Raw genomic sequence first — 16,906 nt, forward strand, 5'->3', positions numbered from 1 at the left:
ATAATTATTAATTTAATACGCGATTGGCACCTAATGCCTACCTCTAGTGCCAAATTACTAAGTATTTAATTATTAAAAGTAGCAGTAATGTGGCCCAATTTAATCTGGCAATTGTTTGGCTTTAATATAACTATTGGGCTTTGAGATGTTTATATAGGTATACTATGTTATTTGTCAGATATTTTTAAAAAATTCAATTAATTAAACATGTCACTTCAAGGAAAATATTGTAATATATTTAGGTTACAAGATAACTTTTCTTAATAAAACCTTCAATCTTAACATATGGAAAAATAAGATAGAAAATGGTTCTTTAGAAATATTTACAACTACAGATCATTTACTTATTGAAAATGACCTTCCCAAAGACTTAATTTTAAAAGTTATAATTGATCATTTGAATTGCTTGGGGACACAGTTTCAGAATTACTTCCCTTTAAATTTTAATTACAAAAAACTAATTTGGGTTCAAAAACCACCATACACTATTGAAATGAAAAATCTCAGTCATCTGCTGTTAAAAGCTCAAGAAAAATTTGCTGAGTTATCAAGCAACAAAGGTCTAAAACATGAGGTTTTTAAATAATCATTAATTAAATGAATTTTGTCTTGGAATTTTTCAACAATTTCTGAAATGGTCCTAAACACATTTCTGCCATTTTGTATTACATATTTATGTGAAGTAACATTTTCATCATTGATGATTATAAAATCAAAATGTTGATCAAGCCTGAAAAATGTTGAAGGTGTCTTGTCTCATTACGTATCAAATATTCGTCAAAGGTTCAATTCATTATGCAAAAATAGCTTACATTCATCCCATTAATATGCAAATTTGCCTTTGTCAAATAAATAGTACTAAGTGATAAAATTATAAGTATAACAAAGAATTATTTAGAATTAACTGATAATGAACCAAACAAATTTAATGTTTTACAGTATTTGTATATTTATTTTATCTACCTATGATATATAATTGGGATTGCAAATGGAAAAAGTTTAATAAGCCCTACTCTAGATGTAGGGATGATGTCTTGCAACTGCTCTTCCCAAGACATTCTAGACAAGTTCTTAGGAATTCAGGTCAGGAAATATAGCTATCCCTCCATCCTCTGAATATCTTCACTTTCAAGGTATTCATCAACCAGCTCAATAAACCCTATGTGAACAAGCATTATCATTCAAAAAATGAGTTGACCAAAACTTCTTAAAAACAGAGGCCTCTAAAATATCATTCATTTCTGAGCAGTCAGGATACTTCCTGCAAACATTTGGAGTACTGTAAATCAATCCTACATACCTTCCACATTATAAGTCTGCTGCCATCATACTTACCAATTTTCCAATGTTGGAAGGATGAATCTGTTTTCTGGTTTGTTCCCTGGCTCTCTCTAGATGTGAACATATCACATATCATCTTTTAGTCTGAACTTTTGACTCTTCACTGAAGAGAACATGGACCCATTGATTTTGAATTTAAAGCTGGTAGTCTCTGCACCAATTCAGACACTTTTTTGAGAGGAGATTAATGAAATAAAGGCCATTGACATTTTTGCATTAAACTCTGTCATTGAGTTTTCTATATAGTTTGCTCAATACTAAAGTTCCATTAGCAAAGGAGAGTTCCAGAGTTGCCTGACTGTTGACTCCATAAAACGTCAAACAATTAAAAGCTAATACTGGTCTTTGTGATTTGCCATGGTACTTGTAAAACATAAAGAAGCCTTCTCTTCATTATATTGTTAATAATAAAATCACTGATGACAATAGTTATTTTTCAGAAGTACATTAGTGCAGTCTCATAGCCAGGAATAAATAATTGGGAAGCTGTAAGGACAAACTGAAAAAACTTCTGACTAGTATTTTTTCTTTTCTAGCCAGCAGTAGGCCTATTATTTACCAGTTGATTTATATTTGATTTATATATATATATTATATAGACTTTCTTATGTTTCTTTCTTTTATATATATATAAGAAAAAAAAACAAACAGTTACCTAAGTTTATGTGATGAAANTATACCTCTCAATAGAAAAAATATTCCAATTACAGTAGCTAAAGCAACAGGAACCAGAAGAAATCCTCCACGAGCTGACTGATTTATATACCCAACAAAACATATACCATGCTAGTGGAACAAGTGCTAAACATAGACTGATGGAGCATTTGCACAATCCAGGACTTCCCCTCTCCTTGTCACTCATTATGTGATACATTGCTTGTTAAGCAAGTCATTTTTTAACAATTTGTTTTGCTCGTTATGCAAGATGCTCGTTAAGTGAGGTTCCACTGTATCTAAATAGTCAGTTGTTTAAAAATGTAATAATAAATACAAACAAAATGATTATTTTAACAATTGATAATGGGTAAGTTTAAAATATAACTTATTAATTTTTCTACAATTCTTAATATTATATCATTGCAGTAATAAAATATATGTTAAATTTGTTTCAATTAAATTTAAATTTGATTTAAGTTACAATATCTTTTTTCCTTACTGACTAGTAAAGAATTTCAGAAAATTTAAAACTTGTTTTAAATGTCCAAAATTACTAAATTATTGTTTGTTCTATTTGACTATTACAATTTATTTCTATTAAATCAAAAATAGTTAGTAATATGAAATGACATTCACAAATATTAGATATTATCAAGTTATTACTATTTGTATATTTATTTTATCTACCTATGATATATAATTGGGATTGCAAATGGAAAAAGTTTAATAAGCCCTACTCTAGATGTAGGGATGATGTCTTGCAACTGCTCTTCCCAAGACATTCTAGACAAGTTCTTAGGAATTCAGGTCAGGAAATATAGCTGTCCCTCCATCCTCTGAATATCTTCACTTTCAAGGTATTCATCAACCAGCTCAATAAACCCTATGTGAACAAGCATTATCATTCAAAAAATGAGTTGACCAAAACTTCTTAAAAACAGAGGCCTCTAAAATATCATTCATTTCTGAGCAGTCAGGATACTTCCTGCAAACATTTGGAGTACTGTAAATCAATCCTACATACCTTCCACATTATAAGTCTGCTGCCATCATACTTACCAATTTTCCAATGTTGGAAGGATGAATCTGTTTTCTGGTTTGTTCCCTGGCTCTCTCTAGATGTGAACATATCACATATCATCTTTTAGTCTGAACTTTTGACTCTTCACTGAAGAGAACATGGACCCATTGATTTTGAATTTAAAGCTGGTAGTCTCTGCACCAATTCAGACACTTTTTTGAGAGGAGATTAATGAAATAAAGGCCATTGACATTTTTGCATTAAACTCTGTCATTGAGTTTTCTATATAGTTTGCTCAATACTAAAGTTCCATTAGCAAAGGAGAGTTCCAGAGTTGCCTGACTGTTGACTCCATAAAACGTCAAACAATTAAAAGCTAATACTGGTCTTTGTGATTTGCCATGGTACTTGTAAAACATAAAGAAGCCTTCTCTTCATTATATTGTTAATAATAAAATCACTGATGACAATAGTTATTTTTCAGAAGTACATTAGTGCAGTCTCATAGCCAGGAATAAATAATTGGGAAGCTGTAAGGACAAACTGAAAAAACTTCTGACTAGTATTTTTTCTTTTCTAGCCAGCAGTAGGCCTATTATTTACCAGTTGATTTATATTTGATTTATATATATATATTATATAGACTTTCTTATGTTTCTTTCTTTTATATATATATAAGAAAAAAAAACAAACAGTTACCTAAGTTTATGTGATGAAAGCAAAAGCATATGTTATATATACTGCATATGGGCACTGCTGAATAAGCTGAGGTAATGATATTAATCAATTGTCTTGGACCGAAACATTATCAGCTACTGACCAACCTAACGGCACCAGAAATACCCTCAAAGCGAACCTTTGCTGAATTAATGAAGTTACTACAAAATCACCTAATGCCCAAACGAAATATCCTAACATAACAACACAAATTCTTGTCCAGAGAACAACATAATGGTGAGTCCATCTCAAATTACGTGACTTTGTTAAAACAACTCTCGAAAAGCGCAGATTTCAAGTCTAGTTGTAACAATGAGGACTGTATAAAATCCGTCATAGATCTAATGTTAAGAGTACAATTCACACGTGGCTTACGAGATTCCGACATCCGTGAGAAAATTTTACAACAAACCAACCTAACCTTCGAACAGACGCTAGAAATTGCATTAGCCATAGAAGCTTCTAAAATAGAAAACGACGAAGTATATAAAAGTAACCACTTTGTTCATAAAATTACCAAAAATACTCAAACAAAACGACGCTCACATCCTCAAACACAACCGTCAAATCGTAACAGGAGCCGAATAGAAAGTCGCAGCAGAGAGCCACTTAACCTCCACGAACTCCATTTAGAAGAACTATGCCTACATTGCGGAAAAAACAACCATAAATCAATAAACTGTAGAGTCAAAGACCGGCTGAAATGTGAACAATGTCATAAAAAAGGTCACACAGGGAAAGTTTGCATATCATCCCTAAGGAAACAAATGTCAACAATCAACAGGAATCATAACGTCCACAATATTAATCACGAACACGTAATTGACTTTGATATAAACAGCGTTCTAGATGTATTTGTTAATACAATGGGAACTGATGACAGACTCCTCACAGAAATCTACGTTAATGGCACAAAAGTTCGTTTTGAATGTGACACTGGCAGTCGCGTCACTATCATCAGTATCGACGAATTCAATCGTTTACAATTAAACGCACCCATAGCGAAAACGGAAGCGACCTTTCGAAGTTACACAGGTGATATTTTTAAACCCTTAGGAGTAGCAAAAGTAAAAACTAAACATGGTGGCAACTACAGTATGGAGGACTTGTATGTCGTTCCCTTCAAAAAAAATGCAATAGTAGGAAGAGATTGGATCCGGAGTTTAAAGATTGACATCAATGAACTCAGCCATACGGTCAACAACATTTCGTCAACAAAAGTAGAAACATCCGTCTCAAAAAGTTTACAGCCAGCAGTACTACAAGAGCTACACTCTACACACATAGGAATCGTTCGAATGAAGGCCCTAGCCCGAAACTACTGTTACTGGCGTAATATCGACTCTGATATTGAGAATACGGTTAAAAGTTGCAAAGAATGCTGTGACATTAAGAAAAACCCAACAAAAGCTCCAATACACAAATGGGAAACACCTACAAGAAACTGGCAACGCATACACATCGATTACGCAGGACCATTTATAAATCATTATTTCTTCATTGTCGTTGATGCCAAATCGAAGTGGCCGGAAATATTCTATACAAAGAAAGCACCAGACACATCAATCACAATTCATTTCCTACGTGAAGTCTTTGCTCGATTTGGTCTACCTGAGATCTTAGTAAGTGATAATGCAAGCATTTTTAAGTCACAAGAATTTCAAGAGTTTTGTTCGAGAAACGGAATCCGTCAAAGTCTAATAGCACCGGGACACCCAGCCACAAATGGCCAGGCTGAAAGATACTGCCACACCTTAAAAACACACCTCAAATGTATGAAGCATGAAACTGGTACCTTACATCAGAAGCTTCATGAACTATTATTCCGATATAGAGCGACTCCCTTATCTAACGGGAAAAGTCCAGCAGAAAATCTATTAGGACATACAATAAGAACAAAATTAGATTTGCTCAAACCCCAGGCACAAGCTTCCGAAAGGAACATAACTGAACAACCGAAATTCTACAAATTTTATCGTGTGGGAGATCGTGTACAATCCCGAAATTACACAACTTCCTGTCCTTGGAAATATGGTATCGTAGCCGAACGACTAGGTCGTGTACACTACTTAATTGAACTCGACGATGGATACGTAATAAAAAGACATTACGATCAACTACGTCTGTGTGAAATTAACAAACAGACAACTCCCGTCCAGATAGGATTCGACTTCAACAAAAAGAAAATTGACAAGTGCAACGACACAGTCAACAACAGGGACTCATCCTCAGCTAGCGCTAGTACACACCCTAGCACAATTAGCCACGACGAAGGAACTGTAACGACATTACGCAACAAAAGGGAGACAATGACAAAAACAACTTCCGACCAGCCCCCAGAGAAAGAGGGAGAATCTAGCCAAACGATAACAAATGGAAATGAGTCGGAACCTCGAAGATCAACACGAATACGGAAACCAGTACAACGCCTAAATCTCTAAACGAACAAAATTAATTTAAATAACATTTTATTAAGTGTGGGAGAATTGTTATGTATGTAAACCGCCAGGGGATGACCGCTACCGGGAATCGCCCCTTGACCTACTTAGGTCACCCCACACCTCCGACCTCGTGTATGTTCTTTGTCTCAACGAGTTGTCTTTAGTTGTTTTGTAACCCCTAGACCTGGACAGGACGATACGTTGTTCACTCATTGTTACGTTTATGTTAATAAAGTTAGTTATATACGTTTACGAGTTATCGTTATTTCCACGAATATAACAATTGGCGACGAGGATAAAATTGACGACGAAGGAAAAATTGGCAACAAGGACAAAAAGGATAAAATGAGTGAACTCACAGAATTAATTTCAACGCTAAATGTGTTCGTCAAGAAATTACAGAGTCAATCAGTGGAGACGCAACCAGAACTATCAGTTCAACGAGTCCTCCAAACGCAAGCCCTAACCTTCGAAACTTACGACGAAACGTCCGAGACCTTTGAAAATTATTCCCAACGACTGGATAACTTTTTCAAAATCAAAGGACTGACCGGAACAGACGCCATTACCGAAGAAGCTAAGGTAATGATATTAATCAATTGTCTTGGACCGAAACATTATCAGCTATTGACCAACCTAACGGCACCAGAAATACCCTCGAAGCGAACATTTGCCGAATTAATGAAGTTACTACAAAATCACCTAACGCCCAAACGAAATACCCTAACAGAACAGCACAAATTCTTGTCCAGAGAACAACATAATGGTGAGTCCATCTCAAATTACGTGACTTCGTTAAAACAACTCTCGAAAAGCGCAGATTTCAAGTCTAGTTGTAACAATGCGGACTGTATAAAATCCGTCATAGATCTAATGTTAAGAGTACAGTTCATACGTGGCTTACGAGATTCCGACATCCGTGAGAAAATTTTACAACAAACCGACCTAACCTTCGAACAGACGCTAGAAATTGCATTAGCCATAGAAGCTTCTAAAATAGAAAACGACGAAGTATATAAAAGTAACCACTTTGTTCATAAAATTACCAAAAATACTCAAACAAAACGACGCTCACATCCTCAAACACAACCGTCAAATCGTAACAGGAGCCGAATAGAAAGTCGCAGCAGAGAGCCACTTAACCTCCACGAACTCCATTTAGAAGAACTATGCCTACATTGCGGAAAAAACAACCATAAATCAATAAACTGTAGAGTCAAAGACCGGCTGAAATGTGAACGATGTCATAAAAAAGGTCACACAGGGAAAGTTTGCATATCATCCCTAAGGAAACAAACATCAACAATCAACAGGAATCATAACGTCCACAATATTAATCACGAACACGTAATTGACTTTGATATAAACAGCGTTCTAGATGTATTTGTTAATACAATGGGAACTGATGACAGACTCCTCACAGAAATCTACGTTAACGGCACAAAAGTTCGTTTTGAATGTGACACTGGCAGTCGTGTCACTATCATCAGTATCGACAAATTCAATCGTTTACAATTAAACGCACCCATAGCAAAAACGGAAGTGACCTTTCGAAGTTACACAGGTGATATTTTTAAACCCTTAGGAGTAGCAAAAGTACAAACTAAACATGGTGGCAACTACAGTATAGAGGACTTGTATGTCGTTCCCTTCAAAAAAAAAATGCAATAGTAGGAAGAGATTGGATCTGGAGTTTAAAGATTGACATCAATGAACTCAGCCATACAACTAAGGTAAACAACATTTCGTCAACAAAAGTAGAAACATCCGTCTCAAAAATCATAGCGCAGTACTCAGACGTGTTCACCTCCAGAGTTGGCAAAATACCTAATTATACCTGCTCATTAAAACTGAGAGATGATGCCAAACCAATGTTCCTAAAACCACGCCCAATCCCCTATGCATTGAAAGAAAAAGTGGATGAGGAATTAGATAAATTAGAAAGTGAGGGTATCATCGAAAAGGTGGATTACTCGGAATGGGGAACACCCATAGTCGTCATTCCAAAACCCAATGGGACAGTACGAATCTGTGCAGACTATAAAGTCACAGTCAACAAGCAGTTGCACGACTCACACCACCCGATTCCACGCATTGAAGACATTTTCAATAAGTTACAGAATGGATCTTATTTTTGTACGTTAGATATCCACAAAGCTTATCTTCATATATCAGTTGATGATGACAGTGTGAAAATACAAACAATTTCAACACACCGTGGAACCTATGTAGCAAAACAATTATTTTTTGGAATTAAATCTGCACCAAATGAGTTCCATAAGTTCATTGACCAATTTACCCAAAATCTTGAAGGAGTGGTAGCTTATTTTGACAACATCATAATTCAAGGAAAAACTTATAAAGAATGCATGAACCGTTTACTGAATGTCTTAGACAAGTTGAGAGCTAACGACTTACACGTAAACATTAGTAAGTGCAAATTCTTTGGAAAAAAAGTACAATATTTAGGACATATAATTAGTGCAGAAGGACACCAAAAGTCTCCAGACAAAATAAAAGCCATCCAGGATGCACCTCGCCCGAGAAATGTGGAAGAATCACGTCAATTTCTAGGACTTGTTAATTACTATTCCAGATTCATAAAGAATGCATCAGATATCTTATACCCATTGAATCAACACCTAAAGAAAAACGCCCAATTCCGTTGGACAGCAGAATGGGAAACAGCTTTCATTCATGCGAAATCTGAGATTACCAGTGAGAGGGTACTAACCCCGTTCAATCCTAAACTACCAATAACATTAGCAACAGATGCCAGCCCATTTGGACTTTCTGGAATATTGTCACACCAGATGCCAAATGGAACAGAACGGCCTATAGCATTTGCCTCCAGATCCCTCACATTTGCCGAACGAAACTATAGCCAGCTGGATAAAGAGGCTACTGCTGTGTTCTGGGCATGCAAAAAATTTTTTGATTATATCTATGGAAGAAAATTTACTCTCATAGTCGACAATAAACCCATGATGACAATACTACACCCTGACAAGAAACTACCCGTTTTGACAGCTACAAGAATGCTAAGATATGCGCACTTCCTTTCCAACTTCGATTACACCATCAAACATAGGAAGTCGACTGAACATACAAATGCCGATTACCTGTCACGAAATCCTATACCCATAACAGGAAAAGAAGCCCTAACAGAAGACCACGATGATACTTATCATGACACTGTCGTAAAACATATCTCAACCGGAACTATCATGGCCAAAGACATTCGAAGAGAATCGTCAATTGACAAGGAACTATCACAGATCAAAAACGACATTGTCAAAGGCCATATGTACGACCCAGAAATATCCACACACAACGGCATTCTGTTTAGAGGACACCGCGTAATCGTCCCAAAAAGTTTACAGCCAGCAGTACTACAAGAGCTACACTCTACACACATAGGAATCGTTCGAATGAAGGCCCTAGCCCGAAACTACTGTTACTGGCGTAATATCGACTCTGATATTGAGAATACGGTTAAAAGTTGCAAAGAATGCTGTGACATTAAGAAAAACCCAACAAAAGCTCCAATACACAAATGGGAAACACCTACAAGAAACTGGCAACGCATACACATCGATTACGCAGGACCATTTATAAATCATTATTTCTTCATTGTCGTTGATGCCAAATCGAAGTGGCCGGAAATATTCTATACAAAGAAAGCACCAGACACATCAATCACAATTCATTTCCTACGTGAAGCCTTTGCTCGATTTGGTCTACCTGAGATCTTAGTAAGTGATAATGCAAGCATTTTTAAGTCACAAGAATTTCAAGAGTTTTGTTCGAGAAACGGAATCCGTCAAAGTCTAATAGCACCGGGACACCCAGCCACAAATGGCCAGGCTGAAAGATACTGCCACACCTTAAAAACACACCTCAAATGTATGAAGCATGAAACTGGTACCTTACATCAGAAGCTTCATGAACTATTATTCCGATATAGAGCGACTCCCTTATCTAACGGGAAAAGTCCAGCAGAAAATCTATTAGGACATACAATAAGAACAAAATTAGATTTGCTCAAACCCCAGGCACAAGCTTCCGAAAGGAACATAACTGAACAACCGAAATTCTACAAATTTTATCGTGTGGGAGATCGTGTACAATCCCGAAATTACACAACTTCCGGTCCTTGGAAATATGGTATCGTAGCCGAACGACTAGGTCGTGTACACTACTTAATTGAACTCGACGATGGATACGTAATAAAAAGACATTACGATCAACTACGTCTGTGTGAAATTAACAAACAGAACTCCTGTCCAGATAGGATTAGACTTCAACAAAAAGAAAATTGACAAGTGCAACGACACAGTCAACAACAGGGACTCATCCTCAGCTAGCGCTAGTACACACCCTAGCACAATTAGCTACGACGAAGGAACTGTAACGACATTATGCAACAAAAAACAATGACAAAAACAACTTCCGACCAGCCCCCAGAGAAAGAGGGAGAATCTAGCCGAACGATAACAAATGGAAATGAGTCGGAACCTCGAAGATCAACACGAATACGGAAACCAGTACAACGCCTAAATCTAAACGAACAAATTTAAATAACATTTTATTAAGTGTGGGAGAATTGTTATGTTTGTAAACCGCCAGGGGATGACCACTACTGGGAATTGCCCCTTGACCTACTTAGGTCACCCCACACCTTCGACCTCGTGTATGTTCTTTGTCTCAACGAGTTGTCTTTAGTTGTTTGTAACCCCTAGACCTGGACACGACGATATGTTGTTCACTCATAGTTACGTTTATGTTAATAAAGCTAGTTATATATGTTTACGAGTTATCGTTATTTTCACGAACATAACACTAAGGCTGTGCATTAATGAATAGTTACTTTTAAAATAAAAAATATAAAAAAAGTTTAAGAAAAACACTTTTTATTCACATAAATGCACAAAAAGATAAAAAATACTTTTTTCAGCTTTCACAGTATTCATAGTATTATGCAACCAAAAATAAATGAGGGGCACTCATGAGAAGCCCATAAAAATTGACTGAAAGCATAACTAAAAATTGTAAAGGCCCAAGGATTAATTCACTTATTGAGACAATGACCATACAAATAATTCTGGGTCAATTCAAATCTTTTTTAAAATTTCAACTAGAGATGGATGGTTAACAACATGAAGATACAAAAAATTCTTCATTAAAAAAACAGTGATGATATGATATTAAAAAACACATACAATATACAATATACATTTGATGTTGACCTTTTCTTTGAGGATCCAACGTCAATAACAATGTATTAAAAATTTTCTAAAACATCACTCAAGTCAATATCTGTTGTATTTATACGCATATGCAGACCACTGGTGGAAATTCGAGAATTTATTGCAATTTCATCTGAATTCATTGCTTTTTGTATCTTCGTGTTAATAACCATCTGTTTCTAGCTGAAATTTTAAAAAAGGATTTGAATTGACCCAGAATTATTTGTATGGTCATTGTCTCAATAACAAAATATTTATAAACATGAGTGCCCCACACTTTTTATCTTTCGTCACATAATACTAAAAATACTAATATAGAAAAAAATTTTTTTTTACTTTTTAATGCATTTGTGTGAATAAAAAGCATTTCTTTATAATTTTTGATTAGTATTTTTTATTTTCTACTTTTTAGTTTTATATATGGAACACTGAATTATTAAAATTCTTCTTGGTTTGGCATTTAATTGAAAAGTTGGTGAAAAATTGAGTCACAATAATATACTATAATTCTTATACTATACTAAGCAGTTATACTATAATTTCTACACTGTATACAGTGTATAAATTTGTTTTATATTAATTCAAATGACATTCATATAAATTTAATTATTACTTAATAAGTTTTGAGTTAGAAAATAATGGTAAAATAAATCTTTGTGTAATGTTTTCTAAACAGCAATTGGGTGAACAAAATGAAATTTTGGCATTCTGTTGAATGATCTGACAATTGACAATCTGTCAAGTTTTTACCGTAAGGAAGTATGTCTTTTATTTGAAAAACTTGGCTTGTCATAAAACAAAAAATTGTTTTTATCATAGTTTCATAATATACTGTAAATTAGTATATTATGTATTTATAAATAACACAATAATAATAATTAAATAAAACAACATAATACCTGAATTTTAAGCTTAGTTCATACAGGTTCTAAAAGCAAAACAACAAAATATTATGTCAGCATAATTTTGGCATCCTTTCTGGTGAATTGGTCTGTTTTGTGAAAAGTAATCACATTTTAACATGAACTTTTCTGCTAGCAAAAAACATTCATTGATAAGTAGAACATTGAATTTTCAGAGATATTTAAACATGACAAGTATGAAGAAAATATTTTCTAATTCTTANTAGCACATATCATCTGATGGGACAAAAATATCAAGCTAGCTGTTATCACCTGCCATCTTGTTTTCATATACAGTATGATTTTCATTTCAATGTTCTTGTTTTGAAAAACAGCAGTGAAAATCAAATTTATTACATGAAAATAAATCATATTTATATTCTGCTTTTACTTTTATTAGCAGAATATAATTTTTTATATAGCTTTTGCTTCTCTATATGAACTAAGCTTAGAGTTCACTATAGCAAATGAGAGCAAAGTAATCAACTCTTAAATTCATATCATTAGATATTATCAACATTAAAATTATTTTATAGATAAATAAAACAAATGAAAAGATATGATTAAAAAACTTTGTCATTTGATAATGTCTCTACACACAAAGTTTAGGAGATTCCTTCTCATATTCCATTTTATTTCACTTATTTTATAATTACATCTATATTGAAGTGAAATAAAAAAAAAATATTTTAGTATTTGAGATGGCATCTTCTAGATTGTGTACTAGTAAATACCATGTTGTCAACAGCCACTCTGGAGATACAGTATAAGGTATACAGTGGGGCAAGTTATACAAAAGTTTTATTTCGATTCTAGCAATTTTCTGCTGGATATATGTCATTACAAGTTTTATTAACCAAATATTACATATAATTTTTATATTGAAATAATAATCCTAAATAAATAACCATATTTACCTCACTGAGAGCCATTATAGTGATTGTTAAAATTAAAGGAAGACTCCATGATACCATATGAAAATAAGCTGCTTTTCCTTCTGTTAAATCTCTTGGAATTCCCACATTTCGAAATGATATGCTCCATGTGTATGCAAGTATCACAAACCAAACAATAGATGCCATCAGAGAGTAATAAGTTAAAATGAAAACAATAATGCAAGATAAGTTTGAACCATTTCTGGAAAAAAAAAATGTTCACTGATTTTTTTATTTTGAAATTAGAATTATATACAGAAATTTATTATTAAGTAATAGTGAATTGAATTTTAATGAAATTCACTACAATATGTATTTTAAAATCAATAAACATAAGTTTGCATACAATGTCAAAGTTTATCTGTTTTATTCTCTTCAAACAATAAAAAAAATTAAATTTGAATATTCAAATATTTCTACTATATACTTCTCTGTGTGGCAATATCCTGTACATTTTTGTATATAAACAGAAATGTAATTAATTCTGTTGGAATTTCTTTATAAGTAATTTATTAAAAAAAAACATTAATACAAGAAAATTGTTAATTATTAAATTGTAATAATCAATACAGAAAACTGTTAGAAATAAAATCATATTTCATATATTTCATTAAAATTTTATGGGAACATTTTCCTTGAAAGAAGTAATATATTTTCACTTTCATTATATTTTGTTTAAAAATTGACATTTGTGTGACCATTGATGTCAGCAATGCCCAAATCAGGACTGACATCATCTGTGATTTTAGACACACAAACTTTTCAAATAATTTTAATTGCATGAGCAATCAGATAAGAAGGAACAAACAGATCTGCGATGGAGAAGGGAGCTGAGAGACAGTGCACTAGAAATAATGCACTCCACTATGCATTTAAGAAAAAACATTTATTGCATAAACAAATGCCATGTTTATTTATAATATATATTACTATATAACATAAAAAGCAATATTTAAATTTTAATGGCTAGGTTGTTGTTGTTTATTCATAATAATTCTATTAAAATGAGGCTCTTTTTTTGAAAGAGCCATGCATAAGTCATCAGTTTAAGCAATTTCTGGCTTTTGTTTTGATGTGCAAAAGTACTGTATTCAAGGTATGTGAACACATCTCAACTAGTTTCTGTACTGCATTTGACAATGTGACTACATTAACCACTCTGCACTGATTGATGGATATACCCGTCAAGGGCAATTACGTGGCACTGGTGAACAACAGTGATATCCACAAAATCCTTTTGCACCAAAAACTACTGTGAAAAAAAATTCACATAAAAAAGGAATTATGTGACAATAAAAAAAGCTTTTTCTTTACTAGACATAACTGTTTAAAAAATTTTTTTACGAAACAGTAATGAGAAAAATGCATGGGAAAATACTTAAAAAATTTCCCATGTTTATTCTCCACTACATCATGATAGCACCATAGCTGACTAACCCACTATACAAAGGTTAACTGCATGTACTGACGACTGATGACAAGAGCTATGTGCTGAGAGACGATAGAGTAGAGAGTGTAGAAGTGAGATGGTAGAAAATGAAGAAGTGAGGATGCCATGTTGCTGGATATCATGGTTTGTAGAGAATGTGATCATCTCGTTTGTATTTTTTTTTTTTTTTTTTTAATTTTTGAAATTTCTCTCGCACCGCTGTTAAGAACTGCTGATCTAGCCAAATAGTGATACATTGCACAGTTTTAACACTCTAATCTGAACATCCAATTCAGGTAAAAGATTTTTGCTTTGACATAAGATTGATTTCTGATAATTTGCTATGTGATGAGTTCAGGTTATCATGGGATCACTATAATTGTAATGTTACCTAATGCTGCTGCAGAGAAGAATTTTAAGGATTGTTGGGTGGATGAGTTATCTTATCTCAATTTTTGGACTTCTTTTGGCTAGACAACTGTAGATTCAAGTAATTTATGAATCAGACAGAAAAAATACTTATCTAGTGAATGTTTACCATTTGCATGTAAAAGCAATATCATAGTTAAAAGGAAGAGACACTCATGTGGAAGAAATTTTACTATATGTATATCTTAGTGTATTTGAATTCAAATTAAGAAAAAATTGTTTTGCTCTCTACAATCCATCCACTATGAGATCCAACAAGAGGATGCTATCACATAATTCCCACAGATCATCACACTAGTATATCCTAGGAGCTATGTCTTCACAATGCAGTTAAGCAATAGCACATATCATCTGATGGGACAAAAATATCAAGCTAGGACATGCTGGCTTGACATTACTTGACTAAATGAACTTGATATTTGGACTATAGTTATTTTACATTAAAAAATAATAGTAAGTCTATACATACACTTATTTTTATATATACACTTCTCTTATACATTAAAATCTAAATATGGTTTCATCAAAATGTCTTTTATAATCATATACAATAAATTTTGTAACTTTTAAAAATAAAGTCTGCAATATAATTTGAAGCAGAAATTATATAGATAAGTTGAAATTAATGTAAAAGATTTTCAATATTATTTTCTAAAAATATATACAAGCTAAGTTTACCTTGGTTCTCCTTGTCTGAACGTACCATCTTGATGACAAACTATGTTTCTTCTAGCACCAGGAGTAAACTGAGCTAGCCACCCAATGCAATTAATTAGGAAACAAATATTAATGTAAAAGATAACTACTGCTGGATACTTATTTGCATTTTTCCAATCAATAAGGAAAGTGATCTGAAAAATATTGGGAAAAAATACTAAACAAAATAAAAATAATAACACAAGTATTTAATTGTGTTATTAATTGTGTAAAACAAAAATTTACACAAGTATACAACATAATGTATATTTACAGAGTGTCCAAAATGTTACTGTGTAGTGGAAAAGGTTTAAATGAAGTTTTAATAAAAATAAAATTTCTTATACACCAAATGCTGGAAATATCCCCAGAGGCCCCAAAATTCAAGAGAGTGAGGTCCAGAAACCTACCAGGCCAGATTCCATAGAAAATTATGCAATTGACAAATAAGTCTTCCAAAAGCCAGAACATTTGTGAGCAAGCAGTAACACCATCTAATGTTAAGTGGAAATGCAGGACCCACAACATACAGGTCTCAAATGCAATGCCATACATATAACTTTAACGTTTATAAATCTCTCACTGCACATTAACTTTACAGACACCCAATGTATGCATAAATATATGTTATAGTATATATTTAAAAAAGTAATTTTATAGTTAATAAATTAATTCATTATATCATTTATAACTTGTTTTAAAATCTTTCATTAAATCTAACATTTTTCATATTTTATAAAAATCTTTCAACTACATAAATTTAAAATATAAATATTTAAGTTAGAATTTTCTAGTGTAATAATCTCATTTAAGTCAGGATTCAAACAGCAAAAATTTCATCTTTGATACAAACAAAAATTTATTTATTTTCTACTTATATTTAAATATTGAAATTTTATTTTATTCTTTGTTTTTTTGATTGACAGAGATAAATGCAAATAATTTAAATATAAACTACAAACTATTACTAATCACATATAATAAAAAACAAATTTTAGATTATAAAGAGTATAAAATTAAATCAAAATGTAAATACACCAGTGAAAATAACACCTATATGCAATTTCCAGCAAATAATTTTTTTAATAA

At 32.9% G+C, this 16,906-nt stretch overlaps 1 protein-coding gene across 1 annotated transcript in view; it reads right to left on the reverse strand.

Annotated features, from left to right (window-relative positions):
* Nucleotides 1-16,906, reverse strand: part of LOC111638239 (smoothened homolog) — a 62,098-nt gene that overhangs the window by 27,979 nt on the left and 17,213 nt on the right. The window contains exons 4-7 of the mRNA XM_023383900.1: nucleotides 13,240-13,465; nucleotides 6,057-6,063; nucleotides 2,814-2,819; nucleotides 2,022-2,126 (exon numbers count right to left, since the gene is read on the reverse strand). Of these exons, the coding sequence (XP_023239668.1) occupies nucleotides 2,022-2,126; nucleotides 2,814-2,819; nucleotides 6,057-6,063; nucleotides 13,240-13,465 (344 nt within the window). The remainder of the gene's footprint in view (nucleotides 1-2,021; nucleotides 2,127-2,813; nucleotides 2,820-6,056; nucleotides 6,064-13,239; nucleotides 13,466-16,906) is intronic.

Source organism: Centruroides sculpturatus, unplaced genomic scaffold (assembly GCF_000671375.1).
Source record: "Centruroides sculpturatus isolate CEXI.00-Female unplaced genomic scaffold, Cexi_2.0 scaffold938, whole genome shotgun sequence".
In the NCBI taxonomy this organism is placed as follows: Eukaryota; Metazoa; Arthropoda; class Arachnida; order Scorpiones; family Buthidae; genus Centruroides; species Centruroides sculpturatus.